The 23,682-nt window shown below is 42.5% G+C and overlaps 2 protein-coding genes across 4 annotated transcripts in view; one reads left to right on the top strand and one right to left on the bottom strand.

Annotated features, from left to right (window-relative positions):
• The window catches only part of LOC121571882 (equilibrative nucleoside transporter 1), a 65,913-nt gene extending 48,789 nt beyond the window's left edge, over positions 1–17,124 (top strand). For all 3 annotated transcript variants that reach the window (XM_041883674.2, XM_041883661.2, XM_041883669.2), the window contains exons 3-14: positions 5,236–5,316; positions 5,445–5,526; positions 5,928–6,109; positions 8,776–8,915; positions 9,499–9,633; positions 9,769–9,866; positions 10,807–10,891; positions 11,170–11,255; positions 11,371–11,479; positions 11,728–11,813; positions 15,882–16,081; positions 16,370–17,124. In XM_041883674.2, coding sequence (XP_041739608.1) covers positions 5,288–5,316; positions 5,445–5,526; positions 5,928–6,109; positions 8,776–8,915; positions 9,499–9,633; positions 9,769–9,866; positions 10,807–10,891; positions 11,170–11,255; positions 11,371–11,479; positions 11,728–11,813; positions 15,882–16,081; positions 16,370–16,481 — 1,344 coding nt within the window. In that variant the 5' untranslated portion in view covers positions 5,236–5,287 and the 3' untranslated portion in view covers positions 16,482–17,124. The remainder of the gene's footprint in view (positions 1–5,235; positions 5,317–5,444; positions 5,527–5,927; positions 6,110–8,775; positions 8,916–9,498; positions 9,634–9,768; positions 9,867–10,806; positions 10,892–11,169; positions 11,256–11,370; positions 11,480–11,727; positions 11,814–15,881; positions 16,082–16,369) is intronic.
• Positions 17,125–19,933: 2,809 nt separating this feature from the next.
• LOC121549843 (origin recognition complex subunit 4-like) lies at positions 19,934–21,355 on the bottom strand. The gene is made up of 2 exons (XM_041862180.1): positions 21,349–21,355; positions 19,934–20,911 (listed from the first exon to the last, which is right to left on the bottom strand). Exons 1-2 carry the CDS (start codon positions 21,353–21,355, stop codon positions 20,181–20,183), a joined length of 738 nt encoding a protein of 245 aa, XP_041718114.1. The 3' UTR covers positions 19,934–20,180.
• Between the last annotated feature and the right edge of the window lie 2,327 nt (positions 21,356–23,682).

Raw genomic sequence — 23,682 nt, 5'->3', positions numbered from 1 at the left:
TCGCTCCCTCTCCCACCTCGATTTTAACCACACCCCTTTCAAGTCCCACTTTGTTGTACAGTTACCAGGCTCTATGTGCCAGCAATTAGAGCCTGGGGACGAGGTTACTGCAATAGTGATACTTAGCGTCAGTTCTTCTTTTGAGTGGCACCAATGAAGTGTCGTTGGCTCAGGACAAAGTGGAGTTTTGTGTTGTGGCTCAGAGTTGATCAGGAACGGGGACAGGCTTCGGTCCAAAGGGGCACGCCAGCCAGCTGGCACTGTTTGATGACTTGTTCAACCGAGTGAGACAGAATGAACAGGAGCTGGGTACCTCCAATCGGATTCCTGCTTCAACCATGTGACACACAGTCTCAATTGGCTGTAATAAAGTTTGGTCTTATTAGATTGTGCTGGATTTCAACGATTAGCAGGGGCCAAGAGAGTGAAATCCTATCCGCATTTCAGTGTGGACCGACCTGTCCTCAAAGGCCATTCAAGTCCAGAGACAAAGGGGACAATATTTATCTAGGATGCTGAAGAGTCAAATGCAACAATTGCAGAACTGTACAAAGTTTAGCCGCTGTAGTTTTGTTTACCAATGCCTATAAAAATGTAGTAGAATGGTAGCTACAGCTATAAATACTTAGTAAATGCTATGGGGCTACTTTAATAATGACAGTTTATAATGTTGCAGCTGGGCTCCTAATCAGTGCTACAGATAACCTAACCCAATCAGTCACCATTCCTTCCGCGGCTACTAACTTGTTCCTTGCGGCTCATATTAGTCAGTCCTTCCACTGATCAAGTTTTGCAATGAAACACGCTATTGAGAAATAATTAGGCCTAGCTCGTTAAATCCACTGTTGGTCTGTCTGGGTTCACTTTTGAGTATTAGAAGTCCACTTAAATATTGGGATTGGCCTAATTCCAACATTCCTGATTTTAATTTGTCTCTGTGCATTTAGCTATTTGATTTTGAATTTTAGGACCCCTTTAGGTGTCCCAAAAAATATATAACAAAATTATTTGATGAAACATTGAATTTGGCTGTACTGCTATTAGCCTATAGAAACACATTGAATAATAGATTCATACATGGAAACACAGTCAAAAAATATCAAAAGGAAGGTTCTTTTTTTTTTTGCGATATAAGAAAGATCAGGAAATTATAAAAAATATTTTTTACACATTTAACCCCTTTTTTCTTTTAGGCACTAAACTACTTCCATATACACGGAGTATACCAAACATTAGGAACACCTTCCTAATGTTGGTTTGCAAAACAGAATAATTTCTGCAGAAACCGTCTCAGGGATGCTCATCTGCGTGCTCGTCGTCCTCACCAAGGTCTTAACCTGGTTGCAGTTTGGCGTCGTAACCGACTTCAGTGGAGAAGTGTGCTCTTTACGGATTAATCCCAGTTTCAACTGTACCGGGTATATGGCAGACGGGGTGTATGGTGTTGTGTGGTTTTCTGATGTCAATGTTGTGAACAGAGTGCCCTATGGTGGCGGTGGGGTTATGTTATGGGTAGGCATAAGCTACGGACAATGAACACAATTTAATTTTATTGATGGCAATTTGAATGCACAGAGATACTGTGACGAGATCCTGAGGCCCATTGTCGTGCCATTAATCCGCTGCCATCACCTCATGTTTCAGCATGATAATGCACAGCCCCATGTCGCAAGGATCTGTAAACAATTCCTGGAAGCTGAAAATGTCCCAGTTCGTCCATGGCCTGCATACTCACCAGACATGTCACCCATTGAGCATGTTTGAGATGCTCTGGACTGACGTGTATGACGGCGTGTTCCAGGTCCCGCCAATATCCAGCAACTTCGCACAGCCATTGAAGAGGAGAGGGACAACATTCCACAGGCAACCATCAACAGCCTGATCAACTCTATGCGAAGTAGATGTGTCGCGCTGCATGAGGCAAATGGTGGTCACACCAGATACTGACTGTTTTTCTGATCCACGCCCCTACCTTTTTTTGCAAGGTATTTGAATTCCCAGTCATGTGAAATCCATAGATTAGGGCCTAATTCATTAAAATTGATTACATTTGATTTTAACTGTAACTCAGTAAAATCTTTGCAATTATTGCATGTTGCGTTTGATCAAAAATAGTGTCGTTTTGTAGGCCAGACATATTCGTGGGGAGACTGATTTTCGGGATCTCATGGTCTGACAAACACCGCTGTAGCTCTGCCAACTTTCACAGCAGAAGCGGATGGCTGACATCAGCGGATGCGGTGGGTTGAGACTCAGCCCATGCAAAAAAAAAACATCTCTAGCTTAAACAGATGGATGTTTTTATTATGCTAGTTAGATTTTGACTAGGCGGTTAAGCAAAATAATGGAAAAATCTAGGGTGCACCGCTGTGCTGTTCACATAATAACCTTGGAGACAACAATCTCTGAGAACCAAGCACATGATAAGAATCCACTTGGTAGCGTCATAATTAAACACAGCAGAGCCATTACTATGTTTGTCAACCTCTACAATGGTCCCTAACAATAAGTATGCTCACATGTACAGTACCAGTCAAATGTTTGGACACCTACTCATTCCAGGGTTTTTCTTTATTTTTACTACTTTCTGCATTATAGAATAATAGTGAAGACATCAAAACTATGAAATAACACATGGAATCATGTAGTAACCAAAGGTGTTAAACAAATCAAAATATATTTTAGATTATCTTTGGTAAAAGACAAGTCCATATTATGGCAAGAACAGCTCAAATAAGCAAAGCGAAACGACAGTCCACCAGTACTTTAGGACATGAAGGTCAGTCAATCCGGAAAATTTCAAGAACTTTGAAAGTTTCTTCAAGTACAATCGCAAAAACCATCAAGCACTGTGATGAAACTGACTCTCATTAGGACCGTCACAGGAATGGAAGACCCAGAGTTACCTCTGCTGCAGAGGATAAGTTCATTAGTTATCAGCCTCATAAATTGCAGACACATCTCAACATCAACTGTTCAGAGGAGACTGTGTGAATCAGGCCTTCATGGTCGAATTGCTGCAAAGAAACCAATACTAAAGGACACCAATAAGAAGATACTTGCTTGGGGCAAGAAACACGAGCAATGGACATTAGACCGGTGGAAATCTGTCCTTTGGTCTGATGAGTCCAAATGTTGTCTTTGTGAGACGCTGTGTGGGTGAACGGATGATCTCCGCATGTGTGGTTCCCACCGTGAAGCATGGAGGAGGAGGTGTGGGGGTGCTTTGCTGGTGACACTGTCTGTGATTTATTTAGAATTCAAGGCAAACTTAACCAGCATGGCTAACACAGCATTCTGCAGCGATACGCCGTCCCATCTGGTTTGCGCATAGTTGGACTATCGTTTGTTTTTCAACAGGACAATGACCCAAAACACACCTCCAGGCTGTGTAAGGGCTATTTGACCAATAAGGAGAGTGATGGAGTGCTGCATCAGATGACCTGGCCTTCACAATCACCCGACCTCAACCCAATTGAGATGGTTTGGGATGAGTTGGACCGCAGAGTGAAGGAAAAGCAGCCAACCAGTGCTCAGCATATGTGGGAACTCCTTCAAGACTGTTGGAAAAGCATTCCAGGTGACTGCCTCATGAAGCTGGTTGAGAGAATGCCAAGATTGTGCAAAACTGTCATCAAGACAAAGGGTGGCTACTTTGAAGAATCTAAAATATAGTTTGGTTACTACATTTTTAAAACATTTTAGTCATTTAGCAGACGCTCTTATCCAGAGCGACTTACAGTTACTGAGTGCATACATTTTTTTTTTCATACTACATGATTCCATATGTTATTTAATAGTTTTGAAAAATTAAGAAAAACCCTTGAATGAGAAGGTGTGTCCAAACCTTTGACTGGTACTGTATAGCTTACAGTACACACACAGTCCATCCTATTAGTGGATTGTGGGTTCCCACGGTGATCCCAGTGAAACATTCTGAAGTATTGTCCAGGGTAGAACACGCACAATGAGCTGCATTCAATACTCTTAACCAATGGCACAGTGCATTCCCATGACCATTCCCTCCTCACAACTCCAGTATCTATTAGGCACATTTTCATTTAAAGAGGCTTAGTCTGTTCCTTAATGGCATCCAGAACTTATGGCAATGCTTATGAGACGCATTGTGAGATAGCCTAAACCTGTTTGGGCTTTTGGGATGCTTGGAGTTCTGCACAGCCATCTGTGTACAGTGAACTTGGGCTTTTTGATTTAGAGGGACTCAAAGACGTCACAGAAGTATCTGTGTGTAGATGTCTTATCAGAGAGCGGTAGAAGAGTTGCTATGGGAGGAGTGAGGATGGGTGGGGCCAGTAAGAATATTGGGATTAGGAAGGACGTTTGGATGTTATTTGGAGACCACCTCTTAACCAAGGCTTCCTTCCATGTATAAAATGAAATTCTGTTCAGCAACCAGTCCCTCCTTTCAGTAAATCAAATCTTAAATTTCGGCTAACCCTGCACTTGTCTAACTAAGTGTAATTCAAAATAAATGTTTCTCAGAAGAAAATAGTGCTGATTATAGTACACTAATCTGTGGCTGGCTTGTATGATACATTTGAATTATGTGCATATTTGGCTGCAATGTTTTGGTTTGTTGAGATGACACAGTATCGTACTTGATAAGGTTTTGAAGGTTGTCTTCTGGCTTTTTGTGTCATATTATGAAATGCTGAAACTGCATAGGCTACTTTGTGGTTTGGTGTAATGGCAGCCGTTATAACCACTGGTAGACATGCTGCTTATCTTAAATTAAGACTACATTTTCCTGGTAAGCAAGAACTTGGTTTGTATCTTTCAGTTACAAATGTAGTAGTTAGGAATTTATGTTGTTTGTCTGAGATGTCATATTGCTGACATGCGCTTCTGTCTATTTGGTCAGAAAAAAGAAAAAAGTAGCCTAACCATAAACAGATATTTGAGATCAAGTACCTGCTGAAGCTGTAGGTTTTCCCTTAGTATCCCTTAGGCAAACTACAATAGTTAGACAGGAAATTGGATTGTAACTGGCTGGTGGTGAATCAATTATTGGAGATACGATGTGGAAAAGTTAAGAAAATATCACAATGTTGCATTTTATGTTAATTTGATTCAATTAAAATTATAGATCATCAGGAAAAGAACTGCATGTCAAATTCATTTTCCTGAACTTTCTCATGTTTTGCTTGAATATTGTTGCTTTATGAAGGTGCCTCTAAAAAGACTAAGCTAATTTATGAACATTTCTGTTTTCAGAACCCGTGCCACATTTTGACTAAAGAGCTGGTTCCTGCAGTACTTCAGGAAAATGACGGCCATCAACGCTCCACGGGACAAGTGAGTGCATTGACTTAGAACTTTTTGCTTCTGCCTGGAATCATTCAATGCTAGGTGGATATGTATTTTATGGATACAATTAGTATACATATACTAACATTACTGGTGTGTGAATGTGTTTTTGTCAGGTATAATGCGGTGTGGATAATATTTTTCATCCTTGGCTTGGGAACCCTCCTGCCATGGAATTTCTTCATGACTGCAACCATGGTAACTGTTCTTCTGCATTCTGCTACAGCTGCTTGGTTATGATAACCATGAGAAATCAGACTTGGAGCTGTAGTCTAGTAGAACAATATGCTGTTAAGGCACATACTGATTTCCTAAGTCTTTAAACTGGTAATACAACTGGTCTTAAATGATACACCTACTCTAATCAAAGGGCTTCTGGAGCTGCCTCGAGGGAGGATATTTCATTGAGGCCACTTTTGTAAACCGCTAGAAGCCCCTGGTTCATCCCAGGGGGAGTTCAAACTTTTGGCAATATATCCCTAATCCCTGCACTGGCCCTGGGCAGCAGGCTAGCATTATGAAAACATTGACTCTCATTAGTTTTGGTCAAGAGCTAACCCCCAAGTCTCTCTCTCCTTTACCATGTTGCTTCTCTTTAGTACTTCACCAGCCGACTGAAGGACCCGGCCGTCGAGGGCTCAGCCAATCTGACGGCCAACGCCACGGTGGTGGAGGGAGACGCGAGGAACGTCCTGGAGTCCAAGTTCAACAACGTGATGACCCTGTGTGCCATGGTGCCCCTGCTCATCTTTACCTGCCTCAACTCCTTCATCCACCAGAGGTATAGTTAGAACTAATGGTTACTATAACCTACTGTCTACTGTAACCTCTAGGAAACCCAGGACTCACTTCAAACCACACCTCATTCCTCTTAAAAGCACCTTGAATTGATACCCCACTCTTATCCTCAATCCCTGCCTATTCACATGTCCCCTTATCCCTCATTTTCCCCTAAACTACCATAGCTCTAACCCTGAACGGTGCCTCTCATGTAAACCTAACGTATCTCTGCTAATCAAGGTTTTTTTCTGCATGGAAAAGTCTTTCCAGGATGAAAAACATTTTCAGTGTAAACTTAAAATCACTAAAACCAGATATAGTATGTAGAAAAGATAATATATATATTTTTTAATAATATCATCTTTGAGAACTATCAATCAACCAAATAAAAGCTAGACAGTCAGGGAGAATAAAACAGTCCTAAAATTATCCATTCAGGAGTATTTTGGTCGATTGTTATGTTTGATTCACTCAGATGGCATAAGCCATGGCAAAATGTGTAGAATAGCAGAAAGTTGGCATGTGTAGAATAGCAGGAAGTTGGCTTTTGAAAGTCCACATTTCTTCTCAACCCCATGTAGGGTGGGCGATATTACGAAAGTATCGGATATCGAAGATGATTGACAGCCATCCTCGATGATGACGACATTGTGATGTGACAGATGATGTATAGCCTATTTCAACTTGACTGGTACCACGCAGTAAAGAGCTGACCTGGCAGTACACAGCAGGGCCATGCCAATTGGCCTATTCCTTTGCTTTAGCCTGCATAACCAATTTCAATAAATATGTTAGAAACAATTTACAGAATGCAAGAGAGCTAACTGAGCTAAGAATTCCTCCAAAGCAGCTCAAAATGTCCAGTCAGAAATACTTTTGCTTTTTTCTCTCAATGTAAGATGATCTGGGCCATATAGTCGAAGCCCATTACATTTTCTATAGTGGACACTGCAGTGTCTAATTATTTTAAAAGCCTAATTTTGATATGAATATGACTACAGTTTTTATGCATGCTGGCTTTTTCCCGCATCCTCACACCAAGATACTTTATGATGAAACAATGAAAAAACATGATAGGCCTAATATAATAATGAGCAAAATAGAACTAATAATAGCAATATAGAAAAATCTAACGAGTAGTTTGAACAAACCTTACAGTTGAGCAAGGCTTAGTCTCAAATAAATGATGCATGCATCCATCCTCCTTGCTGTTGCGAACCAAATGACCAAAAGACAAATCATACCAATTTAAAATAGCCTATCAAAAGCATTAAGACAAGTTGAAGTTATGAAGAGTATTTCCCAAATAGGCTATTCTAATAGTGTTTAATGTCCTAAAGTTGCAGTTTTCAAATGGGAGCAATTGTGAAAGTCAGTCTATAGGCGATTCTCAATCACAGCTTTATTTTGAATGACAAATATTATCAAACAATATCACAAATTGAGCAAACAATATCAAGATGGGAAAGTCAAATGAGAAGTCAAGAGAACTTACAGCTGAGCAAAGCTTATGAAAGAAATGATGTTGTCAGTAGGCCTATTTCCATAGCCTATTATTAGCAATGTATAGAACCTACATGCAACGTATAGAAGCCTAGGTCTGAAAAGAGGAAGATTGGGCAAAAATGTGAATCATTGAATAATTATCCAGTACTGGAGACAGCAGAGTTGTGTGCTCTGCAGCTGGTTTACAACCCATCACACGGCTCACAGCCAGCGACGCTTTCTTGCGCATCGGCACGCACACCACACTACTTTCATGCCACAGCTACAACAAGCTTGTGGTAGCGGTCCTTTTTAGCTGTCTTGTTTTTTATTATACATTTTTGTTTAATGTTTGGGGGTGGGGGGTTGGCCAATAGGGGGCGATACCACTGTGTGTTTATATATCACAATGTGTTATGGTTACTTAATCACGATAGGACAAAGGTTGACATCGCCCAACCCTAACCTCTGTGCTTTTAAACTGCAACATTTTGTCACTGCGGCCAACAGAAGGGCCTCTAAAAATGTTGGTCAGCAACATTGACCACGCCCACCACCTAATCCCCATTTTGATCCTGTAATCCTCACCCCACCCTCTCATTTTACCCCTGAAGAGCCCCATCAGTTGTTTCCATAGGGCATTGGTATGTTGACTTTAATTATAGTTGGCTATAGAGAGATCCAGCGAGGGGTAGTGAGGAAAAAATGGATACAGTTACATTTACATTTACGTCATTTAGCAGACGCTCTTATCCAGAGCGACTTACAAATAGTTACATATCAGGATATTCATTTTGCGCTAGTTTGCTCTACCTGCACCAACATTCTAGTATTTTTCCTTCATAGCTTGTTCTCCATCTTCTTTATAAATAAGGAGCCAATTTGTTTTCAGCACTTATTTCCATGACTGATCAAAACTCATTTTCTCATGGCGCTCTTCTCCCTCTACAGCAGACAAATGGTGAGCAATAGGTTTGAATCACAATAAAATCGCAGTATAGAATTGCGAGAATCGCAATACATATCGTATCGGCACCAAAGTATCGTGATAATATCTGATTGTGTGGTCCCTGGCAATTCCCAGCCGTAGTCATCCATCGGTGACCCCCAATTCTGTCTAAACAGTCCTAGGAATGTCTCATCTGTTTTTATCCTCCTTTCTTCCCCTCACCTCTCCCCCAGGATCCCTCAGAATTGGCGTATCGCCGGCTGCCTGTCTGTGATCCTGGTGGTGTTTCTGTTGACGGCGGTGCTGGTCAAACTGGACATGGACCCTCTCCCCTTCTTCTCTCTCACCATGATCAAAATCATCTGCATCAATTGTAAGTGGACCCACCCAACCTACCTCATACCTAACACACCAAGCTCACACACTTCAACTCATTCACCACTCACACCATCTGCTACGGAGTTGGCTTGTTTAAAATGGGACGTAGAACAGCAAGGATATGCTAACCCCCCTTTTGCTCTCCTGTTGGTTTGATTCTGATGCCTGATGAGGAGCAGCTTCTCAGACGGTCTAGGTTCCGCCAGAGGGGAGGACAGGGTGACCCAATTGGAATGCTTTGATGTTGATATGCACACTCTCCCTGTAAAGACTGTGTATACTAGGAAGGGGGTGAATTAAATAATGTTTTATTATGTAAAACAACCCCTGTGATGTTCTCATTTGTTTTTGCTTTGTCTCTGTGATGTGCCAACCCTACCTCTTTCGATCTTCCTCTTTGAGTATATCATTACTTTTTCTTCCAATCTCTCTGCCCCCCCCCCCCTTCTTATGTTGCATAGATAAAGTTCTCTCCCTCTCTTGGCTTCAGATGTATTACTCCCTCCTATATCCAACACCTACAATCACTCATTCTCTCTCTACGTTGACTTAATTTTCTCCCCTCTGTCTCTACCCAGCGTTTGGGGCAGTACTGCAGGGCAGTCTGTTTGGCCTGGCTGGGATGCTGCCGGCCTCCTACACTGCACCCATCATGAGTGGACAGGGTCTTGCCGGGACCTTCGCTGCCTTCTCCATGATCTGTGCCCTGGCCAGTATGTCTGACACACACACCACTGCTCTCAGCACTGTCCATAACACTCCCACTCGCACCAGGTCCATAACTTCTATCCCAGGATGAGAACAGTAAGCACTTCCAGTTCATGACCTTGTGTTCTGTGTGTGTTTAGGTGGCTCGTCCCTGCAGGACAGTGCCTTTGGCTACTTCATCACCGCATGCGTGGTCATCTTCCTGGCCATCCTGTCCTACCTCGCTCTGCCCAGTATGGTAAAACCTCAACTAACACACTAATCCAGTGGCTCTCAACTGGTTTTGCCTCGGGACCCAAATTGAACCAGGTTGTCTGTCTCGATCCAATATTTTCCAATCTGGAAAACTATGGTTAATGCTAGTAAATTTACCAATTATATGACAAGGGAACTACAGTCCCACCTTTTTCATTGTCAATCATTCAATTTTGCCCATGTTCTTAATGAAGAATGTGAAGCTCACTGGTTTGAGACCACAAAATCTACCAAATCCGCTAAATAGCGCTGCTAATAACTCTATATTTAAAATACTGTGATTGACGAAATATAGGTTAATTATTATAGGTTCATTATAATTGCTACACACTTTCTACCTGGTTTCAGTTGTTTAAGTTCAGACTATTTTTCCCCCCCCCCATAAAAATAAATAAATAAATAAACAAAAACACTTGCAACCCATTCATAACCATTTGGGTTGCGACCCACCAGTTGAGAATCACTGCTCTAATCTACACATAACATTGACCCCCTGCTGATCTGGTCTTCCTAATGGGATGCTCTGACCTCAAAATGCTGGTTCACTTTGTCAGTGAAGTCGTCATTGGCTCAACAAGGTTATCTGAGGGAAGCCGTTAGCAGGGTGTAGCACTGTATAGCCCCCTGGCCTGTATCCATAATGTGTCCTCGCATGCAGCTATATAGACCGATGCAGTAACCTGATAATAATATGTAGGGGTGTTAACCCCGGCGTCCTGGTTAAATTCCCAATCTGGCACTCATCCCATCATGGCCACCTAGCTTCCAATTGGCTCATTCATCCCCTCTCCTCACCCTATAACTCTTCCCCAGGTTGTTGCTGTAAAAGAGAATATGTTCTCAGTCATTTTACCTGGTATAATAAGGGTAAATAAATAATGTAGGTTGGCAAATGTGCTGAATTGTCTCTCCTGACCTCGCAGGAATTTTTCCAGTACCACCTGGAAAGTAATGGATCCAGGCCAGCCGGCGGAGATGAGGAGAACAAGATGAACCTATTGAAAAAAGGTACAGTCAGCAGATGGAATGTCGTGTAAAAAGACGCTGCTTATAAAACCCAACGCCATTGAGAAATGAGTTTCTCCTTTTGTGTGTAGTAGTGTACTGTATGACTCAGCCCAGGGCTTACTGGGTTATAGTAGAACTATAATTTGCTTGTTTATATGTTTGTTCCTTGATTTCATTCTGTGTTCTTCTTTAAAGTTGCTTCTCTTGCATCTCTATCTGTAAAGCTAACAACAAAAGAGGATGTGAGGAATCATACAGACTTTTGTGTTGTGTGACAGACAGCCCAGCAGAGAAGAGGCCGGTGGTCAGTCTGACAGAGGGGGAAGACAAGCCCACCATATCTGTGTTTGCCATCTTTAAACAGGTAAGGCACCTGCACAAAGACCATATCAACAAAGTGGTCCTTCCAAGTGAGGGAATTGGTGGTTGGGCCTAAAACCCCCCACTTATGTTGTACTTATTTTGTCCTGTGTTTGTAGATCTGGGTAATGGCCCTCTCTGTGTGCTTCGTGTTCACCATCACCATCGGAACGTTTCCTGCAGTCACAGTTGATGTCAGATCCACCGTGGCCGATGGAGGTGCCTGGGGTGAGTGTGCTGAGGGAACGTTTATGTTGTAAATGATTACACAAGTCTTTATTTATCAGTGTTTTGCTGTATAAATGGCATGTGAAGAGGGAGACCAGCATACAGGCTTATAGCATTCATCCTCTGTATTAAAAACTGGCAAGGACGATGCCCTTGCGATTTTGCTCTAATAGGTTTCAGTATTGATTTTAAGTCTGGACTATAGTCTTGTTATTCACCATACTGTTGTTGTCCCTCTGTCTCCACAGATACATACTTCATCCCTGTGTCGTGTTTCCTGCTCTTCAACGTGATGGACTGGGCAGGAAGGAGTCTGACGGCCGTGAGTATGTGGGTGAGTCTTGAGGCCCTGAGCACTAGTTCCACTGACACTGGCTCAAACAGACAAGGGTTTATTGGTGTAGATTCCTACTTAACATCTGTGCTCCCTTGAAGTGGTTCCCCCTGGCCTGACCAATTGTTCCCCTTGGCCAACTTCTTTGACAGTTCACTGGACCTTAGATCAGAATGTCTTGGCGTCTCATCAATCTAAAAGGGGAGAGGAGAAGGATAGGCTAACGACTCCCATGACAACAGTATCACATACAATGACATAACACATTTGTTTAAAAATACCTTACCTTCTCAAATGTGTTAATCTGATCCAGATTACTGCCTGGTGATTACATGACGTTATAGGGGTTGTAAACCCCTCCTCCACACACCATCAAAGTGAATAGAATGGAATTATAGTTGGAAAACTTGTTGGGGAGTACGAGTGAAATCATGCCGAGACACCCTTCCAGTCGGATTTACAGAGCTAGACACAGCAACGAGACTGCCCTGGTAAGGGTCATCAATGACCTCATGAATGCTGGACCTCAGTGCAGCATTCGACATGGTCAACAATGCTATTCTGCTGGACCGCATGGAGAAGCTCTTGGGGCCTGTCAGACACTGTCCTGGACTGGTTCAGGTCCTATCTCACTGATCGCTACCAGTTTGTAGCCATCGGTCCTAGTAGGTCAGACACAGTTGTTTTGTATCTGCATGCTGCCACTGGGAAACATCTTGAGGAAACAGACAGGGCTTTCACTTTTATGTTGACGACACTCAGCTCTGTCTCCACAAGCACTGACATTGCCAATGCCACAACACTCCTGGTCAGCTGCCTGCAGGAAATCGAAGCGTGGATGCAGTTGTTTCCTGCAGTTAAACTGCAAAAAGAGATTGTCCTGATTGGCACTCACACCATCATAAACATCAGCTACAGACTCAATATTGATGGTGTCAAGGTCCTCCCCTCCAGTGAGGTTTGCCACCTGGGTGTGATAGTTGACAGTCAGCTCTCTTTTGAGGCCCATATCAAGAGTGAACAAAGTCACATTTTTCCATCTACTGAACATTGGCAGGTTATGACCTATGCGATCACATCCTGCAGCTGAGCGACTCATCCACACCTTTATTTAATCCCGTCTGGACTATTGTAACGCCCTGTTTGTTGGCGCATCTGCCAAGTGCTTAAACAGGCTACAGTATTTCCAGAACTGTGGTGCACGTGTCCTCACCCACACCTCCCTCCGCGAGCACATCACTCCAGTGCTGTTCAAACTCCACTGGCTCTCCATATGGTCACACACCGACTACAAAATCCTGGTTCACTCCTAACAAGGTATCCACAACTCTGGACCCAATAACTTATATTTGCATCTTGGGTGTGAGAAGAGAAGCGCTTTACAAATTAAATGAATTATTATTATTATAAATCGTTCAGAATTCTGTGAAAAATCTGGTACAGAACACTTGATGTGTAGGCCAGTGGTTTGTATTGGAAAAAGCCCTTGTGTTTTTAGGATGAAGAGTGACTGCTGAAGGAAGTTGGGTTTGAGGGGTGGGTGAGGAGTGGTGACATTAAAGACCCCCTATTGATTTGGAGTAGCTTCCTGTTGTAAATAGATCTCATGACTGGGGCTGTAACCGCTCCCAGCTCTGGAGTCTGTAATTCACTGGCTGAGAGGTTTCTCCATAGAGATCTAGATGGTGTTCTATTTAATTCTACCTCCGCATCATGACTCCTATGATTACTTTAGAATGGAATGATAGGCTGAGTGCACATAGAGCACTGTTACCTTACATTCAGTTTGATAGAGGTTAACTCCTGAAGTTCTGATTGAGTGTTTGTATTCTGACCAGTGGAGGCTGCTGAGGGGAGGACGGCTCATAATAATGGCTGGAACGGAGCGCATGGAATGGCATAAAACCATGTGTTTGACATATTTGATACAATTCTGCTCCAGCCATTACCACAGTCCCGTCCTCCCCAATTAAGTTGGCTAACTTTACAGTGCCTTGCAAAAGTATTCATCCCCCTTGGCATTTTTCCTATTTTGTTGCATTATAACCTGTAATTTAAATGGATTTTTATTTGGGTTTCATGTAATGGACATACACAAAATAGTCAAAATTGGTGAAGTGTTTCAGAAAATGCAAATAAATAAATATCGGAAAGGTGGTGCGTGCATATGTATTCACCCCCTTTGCAATGAAGCCCCTAAATAAGATCTGGTGCAACCAATTATCTTCAGAAGTCACATAATTAGTTTGATTGCACACAGGTGGACTTTATTTAAGTGTCACGTGATCTTTCACATGATCTGTGTATATATACACCTGTTCTGAAAGGCCCCAGAGTCTGCAACACCACTAAGCAAGGGGCACCACCAAGCAAGCGGCACCATGAAGACTAAGGAGCTCTCCAAACAGGTCAGGGACAAAGTTGTGGAGAAGTACAGATTAGGGTTGGTTTATAAAAAAAAATATCTGAAACTTTGAACATCCCACGGAGCACCATTTTAAATCCATTATTAAAAAATTGAAAGAATATCGCACCACAACAAACCTGCCAAGAGAGGGCCGCCCACCAAAACTCACGGACCATGCAAGGAGGGCATGTGGGGATGTTTTTAATCGGCAGGGAAACTGGTCAGAATTGAAGGAATGGTGGATGGCGCTAAATACAGGGAAATTCTTGAGGGAATCCTGTTTGTCTTCCAGAGATTTGAGACTGGGACGGAGGTTCACCTTCCAGCAGGATAATCACCTTAAGCATACTGCTAAAGCAACACTTGAGTGATTTAAGGGGAAACATTTAAATGTCTTGGAATGGCCTAGTCAAAGCCCAGAGCTCAATCCATTTGAGAATCTGTGGAATGACTTAAAGATTGCTGTACACCAGCGGAACCCATCCAACTTGAAGGAGCTGGAGCAGTTTTGCCTTGAAGAAGATGTGCCAAGCTTATAGAGACATGCAGCTGTAATTGCTGCAAAAGGTGGCTCAACAAAGTATTGACTTTGGGGGGGGTGAATAGTTATGCACGCTCAAGTTTTCTGTTTTTTTTGGGTGTAATTTCTTGTTTGTTTCACAAAAAAAAATATTTTGCATCTTCAAAGTGGTAGGCATGTTGTGTAAATGAAATTATACAAACCCCCAAAAAATCTATTTTAATTCCAGGTTGTTAGGCAACAAAATAGGAAAAATGCCAAGGGGGGTGAATACTTTCGCAAGCCACTGTATATACCCTGATTTAACATATTTTGGCTGACATTCATGTCCTTGTACAGTATAGGCTAAACCATTAGATTGAGATATAGCCTTGATTAACACATGGTTCCCTATAATTGCTGACCCTAGAACCTCCTTTAGCCAGCAGTGTGTACCTCATTAGTCTAATCTCCAGCCCATCTGAAAACCTGCCCTGAACCCAAGTCAGCCACACCACTCAATGCTCTCTTGTTCTCTTCTCCAGGCCCCACTGCCATCCAATCCAATTGAAATAATCAAATCCAATGCCATTAAGCTTGGCACGGGTGGAATAGTTCAATTATTTCACGGAGAAAATGTTTCGCTATCCCTTTTTACAGTGCTGTGTTTTATTAGCCTAGCTCTTCGCTGAAGCATATAGTAGGCCCCATATTATGTAACTAATTGTGTTTATAGTGCGAGTTGAGTTGTTTATATCTCTTGCCTGCTCTGAATTGTGTTACTCAAGGTTTAATTTGGAGGCCATTGCTGAATTCCCTGAGTTCACAGGCTCCTTGTCTAAGCTGTTCATTGGAATGTGTGTGGGTTTCAGACCCAGTCTTATCCAGGGTATGGCACGGTCTCAGGCTACATAACCTTGCACTACTGTCTCCCACTCAGTTTATGTTACTGAAGCTACACAGGAAGTGTGTATAACCATCAGCAACCTGACATTTCAACACCCCTGACCAGCAACTTTCTTGTTGACAAAATCCAGTGTATAGAGAGGTGATTGTGATCAGGGTTCAAATTCACAAGTGCTCTGTTTTAAACAGGGTGTACAGTATAAGGGTGGAGTGGATGTGTTTCCTACTGAGATGTCTTCTTCTTTTGTCCTGTCAGCCCGGTAAGGACAGCGTCATCCTGCCCGTCATGGTGGGTCTCCGTATGGTCTTCGTGCCTCTCTTTATGCTGTGTAACGTCCAGCCCAGGAACAACCTGCCCGTGCTGTTTGCCCACGACGCCTGGTACATAGTCTTCATTATCCTCTTCTCCTTCAGCAATGGATACCTGGCCAGCCTCTGCATGTGCTTTGGACCAAGGTAAGACCATCACCCGTGACGACTACAGCAGAGTTCTCAACACTCTGTACCAGGGACCGGCACTGCTGACTGGTTCCTCAGCGAGAAAGCTGACTAATTGTAGTCAGTTCTCAAGCGGTACTCCATAGAAAGGAACCATAGCTTGCAGGTTCCTGTAACATAGGTTGAGAAACACTGTACTAGCACAGTCAACTCATGACAAAAAAGACATTGCACTGGTTCATCATTTGTATACAGTCCTGTTTTCTTCTCTTAGTCATGTGTTTTGTCCCTCCTATTTCCATACAGGAAAGTGGCACAACACGAAGCGGAGACGGCCGGCACCATCATGGCATTCTTCCTGTCTCTGGGTTTGGCTCTGGGAGCCGCCCTGTCCTTCGTCTTCAGAATCATTATCTAGACCTGGAGTCCCTACAACACCACCCCACCCCTCGGAACACTGTCTGCTCCCCTACCCGCCATGGAGGAGTTGAACTACAACACTCGGACGCAGCCAGCCTCAGAGCTTGAGTCTGTCTGTGTTTCCCATCCTCCCGCTGAATGATAATACTCTCCATTTAGAAAGAATGCAAAGTTAATCTAGTTCAGCTGCCTATGTAACTACTCTCATCTCGTGCTCTAGTTGCCAACATCATGTCTCATCCTGCAGGGAACATGGTGGAAGACAGGAGAAGCGCTCTCTCCACTCAAGGGAGTATTTCAGCTCATAGGCCAAAATGCCGCTATGAGCGGTAAGTGATGTATTTATATGGATTGCGAAATGATTGTGAAACTTTCTGGCTTCTAATGTCTTAGTGTGTTATCATTGAGTTGTATGGGCCCTCTATAGTTTAGAATAGGTTTAAAATCTCAATGGAGTTGTTTTACCAGCCTACGTCCGTGTGTAAATGCTCATTATGGTATAGCTTTGCCCTGACATGTAAAGGTATTTTGTAGTATAGTATTTTAAGCACATCGACAACAAATATGCAGCTATTAATTACATGTTGTGCTAGTGAACGGTGAGGGGAGGAGAGTTTGTAAACCGATCATTTGCTCTGTCAGTTTGTGCAATTTTTTTGGGTTTATCATAATCATTTTGTATCAGAACTACACTGAACAAAAATATCAACACAACAATTTCAAAGATTTTACTGAGTTAGGTCATATAAGGAAATCAGTCAATTGAAATAAATTCATTAGGCCCTAATCTATGGATTTCACATGACTGGGAATACAGATATGTAGATATCTCATTCGCATAGAGTTGATCGGGCTGTTGATTGTGGCCTGTGAAATGTTGTCCAACTCTTCAATGGCTGTGCGAAGTTGCTGGATATTGGTGGGGACTGGAACATGCTGCCGTACTCGTTAATCCAGAGCATTCCAAACATGCTCAATGGGTGACATGTCTGGTGAGTATGCAGGCCATGGACGAACTGGGACATTTTCAGCTTCCAGGAATTGTGTACAGATCCTTTCAACATGGGGCCGTGCATTATCGTGCAGAAACATGAGGTGATGGCGGCGGATGAATGTCACGACAATGGGCCTCAGGATCTCGTCACGGTATCTCTGTGTATTCAAATTATCATCGATAAAATGCAATTGTGTTTGTTGTCTGTAGCTTATGCCTACCCATACCATAATCCCAGTGCCACCATGGGGCACTCTGTTTATAACGTTGACATAAGCAAACCGCCAGCTGCCCGGTACAGTTAAAACTGGGATTAATCTGTGAAGAGTACACTTCTCCAGTGTGCCAGTGGCCATTGAAGGTGAGCATTTGCCCACTGAAGTCGGTTGTGACACAGAACTGCAGTCAGGTCAATACCCTGGTGAGGACGACGAGCACTCAGATAAGCTTCCCTGAGACGGTTTCTACAGTTTGTGCAAACCCACAGTTTGATCAACTGTCCGGATGGCTGGTCTAAGATGATCCCGCAGGTGAAGAAGACTGATGTGGAGGTCCTTGGCCTGAGATTGTGAGGCCGGATGGATGTACTGCCAAATTCTCTAAATCAACATTGGAGGCGGCTTATGGTAGAGAAATTAACATTAAACTCTCTGGCAACAGCTCTGGTGGACATTCCTGCCAATTGCACTCTCCCTCAACTTGAGACATCTGGCATTGTGTTGTTTAATCAGCTTCTTGATATGCCACACCTGTCAGGTGGATGGATTATCTTGGCAATGGAGAAATGCACACTAACAGAGATGTAAACAAATTTGTGCGCAACATTTGAGAGAAATAAGCTTTTTGTGCATATGGAAACTTTCTGGGATCTTTTATTTCAGCTCATGGAACATGGGACCAACACACTTTACATGTTGCGTTTATATTTTTGTTCACAGTGGTGGAAAAAGTACCCAATTGTCATACTTGAGTAAAAGTAAAGAAACCTTAATAGAAAATTACTCAAGTGAAAGTCACCCAGTAAACTACTACTTGAGTTTACAGATAGCCAGGGGCACACTCCAACATTCGGACATAATTTACAAAGGAAGCATTTGTGTTTAGTGAGTCTGCCAGATCAGAGGCAATAGGGACGACCAGGGATGTTCTTGGTAAGTGCGTGAATTGGACCATTTTCCTGTCCTGCTAAACATTCAAAATGTAACAAGGACTTTTGGGTGTCAGGGAAAATGTATGGAGCAAAAAGTACATTTTCCTTTAGGAATGTAGTAAAGTAAAAGTTATCAAATATAAAATGTAAAGTACAGATACCCAAAAAGATACTTTAGTGTTTTTACTTTTGTACTTTACACTTGTTTGTTCTAGGGCTGTCCTCTAGGGCTGTCCTGCTTTAAGCTTTCGGTTTGATGAAATAAGGGCGCCAGAGAGGGCGCCAGAGATCTAGATAACCAGAAAACCTAACCCAACTATTCTCGTCCCGCTCCTGCTGGCTTTCGCAGATTCTGCTATTACTCTCCTGAAGTTGCCGGTAATAGGCTACACGAGTAGTCAGCAACTTTTCTCATGTGGAATGCCAAAGTATCTTACCATTTCTACCGATCTGTGTGCCAGTTATGGTATTCATATGCACATTTTCGTGAAACAGTTTCATTTCATTTATAATAACGTCTTCATATCTCAAAATCATGAAACATTGTATTAACTTTGGTCCGGCCCGAAGCATGCGCTAGCGAACTTGCAACATTGTTTAGAATATTCTGGGTTCTCCGAGTTTGTTGCGCCAGTGAGCTCGGGACAGACACAGATGTAGGCTATTTACGCAAGGGCTATGAAGCAGTGCTTGACTTGGGCAGGAGCTCACTGGAGCTGTGTATCGGCCCTCAAATTTTCTACTGCTTGAGCTCCTATTCCTCTTATAGAATATTAGCTCAACAGTATTGTGGAGCTCCTGCACCTAAATATAAACAGTAAAGCAGCCAAAATTAGTACTGGAACCTATTTCAAGTCGAGCACTGATAAGAAGTAATCAGGTAGGCCTATTTTATGACGTTTCCACTGCATCAGAGCATGACATTTTTCCCTTTCACACTGAGTGGTTATCGAAAGGAGAGAGCTGGAAAGATTTTTCAAATACATTGAGGAACTATTGTCATTTCAATGGATGTAAAAACCGACTTTGTTTGCTTGCTCTTTGAGGTGAAGAAAACATTACTTTGAGAAGCTCTTCATGTCATTAGTGGTGGTGCGTTAAGCCAATCAGAAATACTATCAGATCCCCAAATGGGCACATTTTATATGCCTACATTTGCGGGCATGCCAGGTAGCCTATAGGCCTGCTTCTATGTGTGCACGTCCTTACTCAACATTGACAGGTGTGCTCCATACAAAAGACAATGACTAAATTGATAAAACTCGTAAATTTACAGTACATTTTAGTCATTTAGCAGATGCACTTATCCAGAGCGACTTGCGAGTGCATACATTTTTTTATTTAAATAATACTGATGATTTTGTTTTTGCATGACTTTAATAAGTACAGCCAAATATTTATATTTACACACAAGGAATGTACACATGGCAGAAACATTTTGGTCAGGTCATTCATTGTCTGTCCATGACGACAGGGTCCAGGCCACGGTCCCATATCTTTCATTGGTTATCCAAAACTGCCCCTCTGGACCCAATATAGAAGAATATGTACCTTTAACCAAAGGTAGACAAGGCCCACTGTTTGACATCTGTGGGGCATTGTGGGTATTTATGCAGGACCTCCATGATCTGGCTGTGGTCCAACATGAGTTTCATCAGCTGGTACTCCTTCTGGATCTTAGCTGTGGATCCGTCCATAGACTTAATCAGCTCCAACTGCTGCAGGTGCTCAAACGCCTTTATGACGACTGGCTTGTCAAAGTTATGGATAGAATGGGATTTCCTCTGGAGGAATTTCTTGAACTCATTGTGAACCATCTGGAAGTTAAACGGCTCTCCGTCATAGATGTCATTCAAGTGTTTCATGGCAATTATCAGGCACAGTTCAAGAATGGACAGACCATGAAGTATGTTTGCTTTAGAGTGCACCATACAGACTCTGCTGGCCTCCAAGAGATCAGTGGGCTTGATGGCAGGTTTAGATGCGCTCACACGGCTCAGAGACAGCATCAGCAACAAGTGCAAGGAGCGGAAGTCTTTTCTGGAGTGATAATGTCTTTGTAAGACATCCACCACTGGTTGGTCTTCACATAGCATCTTGATGCCGTCGTTCCACTCCTCAAATGTAATGAAATAAACCAAAACTTGTTTCTCACAAGTGTAGCATAGGTTGTGCACTCTGCAAACAGTGTCCACTCTGACAATGATAGTAGGAAGACTGGAATAATCATATTGAATGCATAAACAGAAATTACCATAACCAAAGTAACAAACATTGTAGACTAGAAATTATAGGAATTAACGGTAAATGTACTACTGGTGATATATGTAACGGGGAATTGATATACACTAACAATCAAATGCAAACAATTCACACAATGAAGTTATGAAACAAATTGGCGGGAGAGAGCGCATTCTGGAGAGAAGTGCATTGTGCACCTGGTCAATCATATGTCTGCATTGGTCATGTAACATTTATGGTGATACGGCCTCAGCAGAAGTCAGGACATTCATACTTGCGCTACGTGGAGCAGTGCAGCTCTGTTGTCAAGGAAGTGAGTTTGTGTTTTCTACAGGATGTACCGCCCCCACCTACCGTCAACCAATCATGTCAATGCGGAGCTATACAGAGCCCTCTCCATTGTTACAACATTTGGGAGGCGCATGGTGATGCGGTACGCCGCTTGATTTGGCTTCTGCAGGCTCCGGAATTGCGTCACACCCTCCATATGGAGCCTTCGACCACATTTTCGGATCAAGCGTAAATTGGCTTTTAGTCTCCGCAATGGATTAGTTCACTGAGATGGGCACAATTTATTATTTATATCTATATATAAATAATACAAGTTTGGACACACCTACTCATTCTAGGGTATTTCTTTATTTTTACTATTTTCTACATTGTACAGTCGTGGTCAAAAGTTGAGAATGACACAAGTATTGGTCTTCACAAAGTTCGCTGCTTCAGTGTTTTATGAGATATATTTGTCAGATGTTACTATGGTATACTGAAATATAATTACAAGCATTCCATAAGTGTCAAAGGCTTTTATTGACAATTATATTTAGTTTATGCAGAGTCAATATTTGCAGTGTTGACCCTTCTTTTTCAAGACCTCTGCAATCCGCCCTGGCATGCTGTCAATTAACTTCTGGGCCACATCCTGACCAAGTTCTCAATGGGATTAAGGTCTGGGGAATTTCCTGGCCATGGACCCAAAATGTCAATGTTTTGTTCCCCGAGCTACTTAGTTATCACTTTTGCCTTATGGCAAGGTGCTCCATCATGCTGGAAAAGGCATTGGTTGTCACCAAACTGTTCTTGGATGGTTGGGAGAAGTTGCTCTCGGGGGATGTGTGTGGTACCATTTTTTATTCATGGCTGTGTTCTTAGGCAAAATTGTGAGTGAGCCCACTCCCTTGGCTGAGAAGCAACAACACACGAATGGTCTCTGGATGCTTTACTGTTGGCATGACACAGGACTGATGGTAGTGCTCACCTTGTCTTCTCCGGACAAGGTGTTTTCCGGATGCCCCAAACAACAGAAAGGGGATTCATCAGAGAAAATGACTTTACCCCAGTCCTCAGCATTCCAATCCCTGTACCTTTTGCAGAATATCAGTCTGTCCCTGATGTTTTTCCTGGAGAGAAGTGGCTTCTTTGCTGCCCTTCTTGACACCAGGCCATCCTCCAAAAGTCTTCGTCTCACTGTGCGTATAGATGCACTCACACCTGCCTGCTGCCATTCCTGAGCAAGCGCTGCACTGGTGGTGCTTCGATCCCGCAGCTGAATCAACTTTAGGAGACGGTCCTGGCGCTTGCTGGACATTCTTGGGCGCCCTGACGCCTTCTTCACAACAATCAGTGTAGTTTTGAGTGCTTTTCAAACCAGATTGGTACAAGTAGAATATCCCTGGAGTATATCAGTCAGGTTTTTGAGCTAACGTGCGCTAATGTGATTAGCATGACTGTTGTAACAGCAAATCTTCCAGGACATAGACATGTCTTATATGGGCAGAAAGTTTAAATTATTGTTAATCTAACTGCACTGTCCAATTTACAGTAGCTATTACAGTGAAAAAATACTATGCTGTTGTTTGAGGAGAGTGCACAACAACACAAAACTTATCACGGCAACTGGTTTGATACATTCACCTCTGAAGGTAAATAATGTACTTACGTTCAGTAATCTTGCTCTGATTTGTCATCCTAAGGGTCCCAGAGATAAAATGTAGCATAGTTTTGTTTGATAAAATCCATTTTTATATTCAAATGTAGGAACTGGGTTCTACAGTTTGAACCCCTGCTGTCTCTGGCTCCACACCCACCCTGCCCATCCATCTAGATGTGTGAAAGTTAGTGTATAAGCTAATGATCCATCATTTATGACATTGCTGGGAGTGTGTAAACTTACATTTTGTATTACCATATCATTTTTGTTAGTTCTCTATAGTTATGTACTTGAAAATTCAGCAATTTGGCACATTTGGGCAGACTTGATACAAAATAGTCCAGTATTGCAATGCTTCACTGGATCAATCTGAAACTTTGCACACACTGCTGCCATCTAGTGGACAAAATCTAAACTGCAATAGTATAGTGGCCTTTCTCTTGCATTTCAAAGATGGAACAAAAAATGTATAGAAAACAATTTGTTTGTATTATCTTTTACCAGATCTGTTATTCTCCTACATTAATTTCACATTTCCACAAACTTCAGTGTTTCCTTTCAAATGGTATCAAGAATATGCATATCATTGCCTCTGGTCCTGAGCTACAGGCAGTTAGATTTGGGTATGTAATTTTTGGCGAAAATTGAAAAAAAGGGTCAGAGCCTTGAGGTTAACAGGCGTATGCATCGCAACAGACCCATTTCAAGCGCACAATGTGGTCTGTCTTATCGTGAATGGAGTGAAAGTCAACCAGAGTTACTGTACTCTACATGAAGCAGTCCCGTAAAAATATATATTTCTACGACTTGGTCTCCCTCTCTTGGCCCCAGTAGGTATTGAAGTTTAAACAATATCAAATCACATCCAGCATTCATTGCTGTAG

This window comes from Coregonus clupeaformis, chromosome 1 (assembly GCF_020615455.1).
Source record: "Coregonus clupeaformis isolate EN_2021a chromosome 1, ASM2061545v1, whole genome shotgun sequence".
Lineage (NCBI taxonomy): Eukaryota > Metazoa > Chordata > Actinopteri > Salmoniformes > Salmonidae > Coregonus > Coregonus clupeaformis.
This window is presented reverse-complemented; position numbering and strand designations above follow the sequence as displayed.